Source organism: Mauremys mutica, chromosome 1 (assembly GCF_020497125.1).
Source record: "Mauremys mutica isolate MM-2020 ecotype Southern chromosome 1, ASM2049712v1, whole genome shotgun sequence".
NCBI classification, from domain to species: Eukaryota; Metazoa; Chordata; order Testudines; family Geoemydidae; genus Mauremys; species Mauremys mutica.
Window position 1 is genome coordinate 93269017 of NC_059072.1, and position 7230 is coordinate 93276246.

Genomic DNA, 7230 nt, shown 5'->3' on the forward strand with positions numbered 1-7230 from the left:
AACAGAAATCTCTCTACTGGCAGCTTCATCTGACAGTAACAGCTGCCTAGAGTACTAAAAGCATCCCTATTTCTATTAGCTGGGCTGTAACAAAAAGATTTAGTGTCAAATCCTGCAAAAAGCAGTATTCATTTTGTTCACTGCCACACAGGGTGCCCAGGAGATGAACTGTAGAATGATTTTTTTTATTAATTTCTGGAGAGGAAAAGAACAAAGAAGAAAGGCAATACAGGTTAGGTTGGCTAAGTGTATCAGCAATGCAGCCAGAAGTCTTAACAGATATTGTTCTTTCCAGAAGATCTTGAGCCGTAGGCTCTATTACATATCACATTGTCCTTCAGTGGGACAATCACTGGAAATATGTTTTATTAATACAGCCTATAATCCATGTGTTTATGATTAGAAGCCTTATTACAACTCGAGAATGCTTATTTTCTTGTGATTCCTGTCCCATGAGAATATACTCATGGGACAGGAATCTATGCCAATAGTTTTCAAAACAATACTATAATCATTAAAAAAGAATTTCAATGGACCATTTAGGCATAAAAAGTGACCTTCACAATTGTCATAAAGTAGAGAACGTTTTCTAAAATCTAGAGGTTTTAAAAAAATAGCCAGCGTTAGGACAAAATGACATTTGGTGGTGTCAGATATTTCACATTAGCTCTGCAGCATTTGTTATAATATTCTTCTTAGAAGATGGACCATGCTGGTGCACCACAAACAAAGATAGAGATATTGATTCTGAACTCAGAAATAAAAAGGTAGAGAAAATGCTAAACAGTAAAGTTAAGATATCAGACAACACTAGCTGTAACTTTTTTTAAAGTATACCAGAAGTACAAAGCCTGCAGAAGTCTTGACTGATCTGTTGATCTATTATGGAGTATAGCAAGCAACTGAGGATAAAAGACACTGCAGCGAAGTTACATGATTTCTTTGTATCAGACTTCACTACAGAAGAAATCAGGGCAACATATACGTTTACCAGGTAATAAGTAGTAGGTACAATCAGAATGATGTATAAGTGGTGATGAAACAAACAATTTAAACAGCAACAAGTCATCATGCTCAGGTGTACAGCCAAGAGTTCTACAGGAACTGTAGAATGAAGTACCTGAACTGTTAACAAAACAGACAGGGCTTCATTCTAGGATAACTTCAGTGCACACCAGCAGGGTCAACACAGACCAATTAACACGCAACACATTACTGCACATTACCCCACTGTGTAAACAAACCCTCACCATTTAAAATACTCTCCACAACCTCATTAGAATTAGATTTTTTTTTCTATAAAGACATTGAAGATGACCAGTGTGAAAGGATTATTTTATGAGCTTGGTTTGACACAACTTAATTACAAACCCAACTCTTTTACAAATGTGAACAGCAACTCTAATTTCACTAGAACAAGAATATTTAAACAGGTTCCTTTTTTTTAAATATCTGAATTAATTTTATTGCAGCTTTCTATTGTGTGCCATCCTTTTTTGCTTACCCTTATTTTGTCCTTCTATCTTTGGCACAACAAAGTATTCCCAATCCTCCTGTGTGAGGCAGTTTTGCCACCCTAAGGCTCCCTTGGCCTCAAAGTCTGCCCCCACCCCCATGAGTTCTTTGTATAATTTATTTTATACTGCCACTAGTTTTAAATTTTCAAATGCACTGCAAATTTTTATACTGACAACAGTGTAGGAATTATTGGGAGAAGACTGGAGGTTTTGACAGCTGGATAGGGAACAACTGAAGTTTTTGGAACCCAAGAAGGAGTGCAAGTTTGTTTTAGTTTCTGTTATCCATAAGGTAACTGATGATTCTGATACTAGCAAAATGACCTCAATTCTTTCAACACCTTTTGGAAAGCAAAATGGGGTTGATTCCTAGTTCCACACCTCAGAAACCCTTAACAGCAACTAGCTTGGCCCACTATAGCCCAAACATCTGCCACTATGCAAAAATGACAAACATTTTAGCTTGATGTTTTTGCTAGAGTGATCAGCAGTGAAACAGACAACATTGACATTTAAATGGTTTATATTTCACTGAGGTGAATGAAAGTTCACACTTCACTGTTGTTTCAGGTTGTCTGAAGACTCAGCTATTACTTTGGTTCATATTTTGAAGGTTTAATTTTTAAAATGAAAGCTAACATTTTTCTGCCATAATATGCAGCAATATAAAAATATCTGCAGTAGTATGGAAATATATGTGGCTGAGGAGCCTGATTATTCTGTAGGTAACGTGTCCCAATTTTTCCTGTGCACACCTAACAGCCAGAGTCTGAAAAGATTCCCAATTCTGGACCTCCCATCAATACCTCCATATAGATACTAGAAATCAAGGCTATGCCTTCACTGATGAAAAAGGTGTGTTTTTACAAGCTAAGACCCATTAGCTATTTTTCTGTAAAATCTTAGTGATGAGAAGGCTATGTAGTTTTTACTGGGATGTAGGTAGGCGAGGTCAAACCCAGATTGGGGGGGGGGGGGGGGGAAGGAGGTAAGTATAATGTTGACCTCACCTAGCTATATAGCTTGCACCTTACCTCCACTAGGACTTTACAGCAAGATAATGAGGCTTGGTAGAATTCAATTTTATTTTCTTTAATAATTTCTGTTTGTTTCTATTTTTATCAATTTGAAGTGTCACACATTTGGGACAGTATATGGGGGTCAGACAATAATAATTTAATTACAGTAGATGCCAAGATTAAAAAAACTAAAGCTTTATAAACTGTTAAAACACAAATTGTCAACATCATGTCAAAATACACAAATATCCTTAAATTGAACTCTAGTAAGTTTTCAAGCAGACTTTCCTCTTTGCCTATCTAAATTTCAATTATCGAGGAATATATTTTTTGCCAGTTCGCATGTGTATGAGAAAGCTGGTATTTCCCCCCAAAAAATCTAATCCCTCCAAGCCTAGAGATAACTAACTACACCTTGCTGTAAAAAAAAAAAAAAGGGCAGCAGCTGACCTTTTCAGCAGTGAAGAGACCTCCCAAACTGCTGTTGCAAGCCTGTAAGGCTATGTCATCACTACGTGATTAACTCCTCTCCAGTTAGCCTAGCTCCAGTGAGAGAGCCACACTGTGAAGTACCATGCCAGCTGCACACAGAATGATTACCTTACTTCACAGCATGTGTTGTACTGACTGATGAGTTGCACTAACTAGAACTGTGGCCTATACCCCTAGATGGGCCAGCCAACTCCTGATGTTATAATTCAATTAAACTGTTATGGGCTAAACAGATTTGTCTTATTTTGAGGTACATGAATACACCCATCTGCTCTCGTGCATTAGTCTACAACTGTAATGTCATACAGATCTTCAAAACCAAGAGACATAACAAGCTATCAAAGACTATTACCATTTTTTGCAGCATCTTTCACGAAAATCTAGAGTCTTGTTAAATGCAAATGCAAGATACTCATGATTCTTAGCTAGTCATACAAGAGTTTATATTAAAGATAAAATTCCTTTCTTAAATATAAACATAGATGACAAGAGAAACTTGAAGATGACAATACTTTGCAAGCAGTATGTATTTCTACAGACTGCTCAAAATAGTCTGCATATTAAAACCAAAAGTTTAAAAAACAAGATACAATTTGACATTAAAAAAGCCAAAGGGTCATACTAAGCATGTCTGACTGTGAATGCAAATACAGGGCCTCAGCATGACCACTTATCTCTAGGTTCAGTTAAAAAAACAAAACAAAACAAAAAACAAACCACACACTTCACAAATCTAGATTACCTCAGTTATGTCCTATTCCTATTTAGTGATATATAATATATATTAACAACATATGGAGCATCACAAAGCAGGCAGATGAGAGTTTGCTGGTCACCATCCTGCAGGCAGCGTTAAGCGGCACTAGCGATTTGTCTTCTCACATTTTCCTATGAAACGAACAGCTCTGAGAACTGGTTTGAGCCTGGGACACACCTCTTAAGTCTGGTCTCTCCTCCCGCCTACACACTCATTTTAACTAGCACCATGTTAAACAAATCCAATGTGGTTTGCAGTGCTAGGAAAATAACCTCGGGAGTTTATCCACACTCAGCGGAGCAGGCTAATTTCAACCACTAAAGGTTTGTTAGCGGCTTGTTCGCATTAGCGCCCAGACAGGCTCCTAGTCTCTCCCTGGGGCACATCACACTCCAGCCTCCCGCGGGCTGCGTGGCTCTGCTCTAGTCCCCGCTGCGGGCGGCCTGGGCTGTGCCGGGGGTCAGGCGGGATGTTCCGCGGGTCCCTTCTGGCCTCGCGCGCCGCGCCGAGGATGCGGAGGCTCGTGCAGCGGGCGGCGCTGCAGGCCCCATCCGGCCGCGGGCAGACAGGCTCCCCCCCAACCGCCCTGAGGGAAGGAGACCGCGGGCTCCGGGCCCGTTTCGCCTCCCCCTGGCGGAGTCCGGGGCTGCCCCTCCCTCCGCAAGGGGCGGGGCTCGGGCACCAGTTAAACTCCCGGCCTGGACACCCCCCGCCCCCGAGCGGCCCCCTGTCCCCGCGCACGCTGAGGGCAGCGCCTCAGTCCCCAGCGGAGCCGCCCGCGGGAGAGCCCTGGCGCGGCGGGGGATCGCACCGGGCGGGGCCGGTCTGCAGCCAGACCCCCGCTGCCCCTGGGTGCTGGGGCGGGGCCTGCCCGCGGGAAGAGAGGCGCAGGGAAGAGGCCGGCGGAGACCCCGCCGAGTGTCTGTGCCCGGGGGGGCCCTGTCCCGCACTCACCGCCGAGGAGCCGCCGCCGCCGTGGGGCGCGCAGCCCCCTTCTTCTCAGCGCCGGGGGCGGCTCCTCCCGCCCGCTCGCTTCACCCGCCGGGGAAGCGCGAACCCCAGAAACTGAAAACAAAATAAAATTAAAAAATAAAAACTTTCCTCGCCGCCGTCTCCCTCCCCCCAGGAGCACGAACCCAAACACACCGAGACACGCCTCCGGGCCGCCCCCCGCGCCGCTCACTGGACAGTGTTGCGACGACCTCCCTGCCCATTGGCCTCATTCCCTGCCCATCATGCACATCCTCGCCCCCTTTTCACCCCTCCGTACTGTTAATTGGATATTGCCTCGATGATCTCTCCGCCCATTAGCCACAACTCTTGCCTATCATAACAATGCCCACCTTTCCGCATCTTCAATTGGGTAGCGTCGTCACTACCTCCCCACCTATTGGCTACATTCACTGACAGTCATAAGTTGATACATGCCCCCTCCACATAATTCATTGGCTGGCGACTCCTCTTCCCTTCTCCCCATTGGCTACAACCCCAGCCCGTGGGAAGAGTTCACGCCCACTGCTCCTGCCCTTCCACACCCTTCATTGGGCTGTATTTTTAGTCTCTCCCACCCATTGGGTGAATATCGGGCTCGTCACAAAACAGAGTGCCCCCCCCCACCGAGCTGTGGTTCTCAGAGTGCCCCGCCGTTTGGCGCTTCACCGCGCGCCCGCAGCCCCGCCCATGTCAGGTGGTTAGAAGAGCTACGTCAGTCAACTGTAGACACACCCACCGGCTCCCGTGTGGGCCCAGCAAGAGGGAGAGATTATGGCGGGTGTTCAGGTTATTAATAGGGCCAAGCTATAAACATTCAGATCCGCGACGCCCCGCCTCCTCGCCTCCGCCCTTCAACTGGTTAATGACAGAGACGCAACAACCCACCCCCGCATAGCTTCCGATGCTATTTATCCCCCGGTTGCACCGCCCCCTGCAGGTTTCAGACGGATTGAAATGCTATTTGGCATGGGAGGTGTCGGTCTTAGTGAAGCTCGCAAGCCATTGGTGGAAGTAGTTAGGGGTGCCCCGCCCACCAACCTTTCAGCTGGTGGACAACAACAAGCAATGCTATTGGTCATATCAACCATAGCTACTGATGATTTAACAGCCAGGGTATCATCTAACCGCGCCACTGATTGGACAATAGTCATGCGCCACTGAGCGCTAAACCCTCGCACCCCCCGCTTAGCAAGGGGGTCAGTGTGGTCAGGTGCCCTGTGACGTGCGCAGCCGCAGTGCTGCTGTAGGTGGTTGCGCGCGGCGTTGCGGTGCTTGCGGCCTGAGTCCCGGCGGAGCGTGACGTCCTACGCGAGCACCCGCCAGGCCTGTGTATTGGGGCCAAGGGGCGCGTCACTGCCTGGCAGAAACCCCAGTGGTGCCCTGCAGCCCCACACAGCGCAAATCACCTCTGTGGCCTCGTGCCGCCCAGGAGGCGGGTTTCAAGCTAAACCCTTTATTATGAACAGGAACGAGGGTGACCAGCTGAAAGGAAGAAAATATTGGGACACATGGTGGGGGGGGCGGGTTCGCCGGCGGAGCAAAAATAAAAGGCGGGGGGGGGGAGTGCTGCAAAATAGCGGGATAAATTGCATCCTGACCAAACATTGGTTGGGACAAACACCTAAATATCAGGATGGTCCTGGTTTTATCGGGACGTCCGGTCACGCTAACAGGAACTAGGTATGGAAATGAGGTGACAAAACTCGCCCTTACCATGTGTAGCAGCAGCCTGTGAGAGCCCTGCCCTGTGCTTCCTTCCAGCCATCATTCATTTTACATTTAAGTGATGAACTGGCTCCGTTGAAGTCAATGAGCCTTGTGTCTGTAATGTCAGTGGAGCCAGGATTTCCTCCTCAGTGATTTGAAATCTTGGCTGTAAATTACTTTTTTGAACAATTTTCTGACACTTTTGGGTTAATAATCTCTCCAAAACCTTGGTCCAGAAATTCCAAATTTGTTTTGTTCTGTAGACCCTGCTGATAAATGTCTTTTAGCAGTTGGGGGTGGGGGGAAGAGTTGCTAATGGGGTGATTGAAATTATATAAAGAGTATTTTTCAAGTGTCTGATCAGTATCATTTATAAGTATAGTTGTTTATAAATAAAAATGTATCCTCGGACTCCAGCTGCTGGGTTGAGCCAGGAGTAACGGGGTTATAGCTTGGGACTGGGAGACCAAAACAAAATACAGAGGGGCAGGAATCTGCCTGGGAGGGATTACGAAGTGGTGCACAGGGGACCAGGAAGGCCCTACAGGGGTTGGGGAGTGGAAATAGGGTAACCAGACAGGAAGCGTGAAAAATTGGGAGTGGGGGGGTGTAATAGGAGCCTATTTAAGAAAAAGACCCCAAAATCGTGACTGTCCTTATCAAATCAGGACGTCTGGTCACTAAGTGGAAGACACATGGAGGGGTGTCACAGAGCTGTGCTTTCTGGTCTCTGAATGAGAAGAAG

At 46.3% G+C, this 7230-nt stretch overlaps 1 protein-coding gene across 6 annotated transcripts in view; it reads right to left on the reverse strand.

Annotated features, from left to right (window-relative positions):
- Positions 1-5223, reverse strand: part of TNRC6B (trinucleotide repeat containing adaptor 6B) — a 240152-nt gene extending 234929 nt beyond the window's left edge. For 3 of the 6 annotated variants that reach the window (XM_044985465.1, XM_044985413.1, XM_044985405.1), the window contains exons 1-2: positions 5129-5153; positions 4740-4850 (exon numbers count right to left, since the gene is read on the reverse strand). In XM_044985465.1, coding sequence (XP_044841400.1) covers positions 4740-4850; positions 5129-5138 — 121 coding nt within the window. In that variant the 5' untranslated portion in view covers positions 5139-5153. Of the gene's footprint in view, positions 1-4739; positions 4851-4931; positions 4960-5055; positions 5080-5128 lie in introns of those variants that run through there. The other 3 variants (XM_044985398.1, XM_044985473.1, XM_044985443.1) reach the window with 3 other exon arrangements.
- Positions 5224-7230: the final 2007 nt, after the last annotated feature.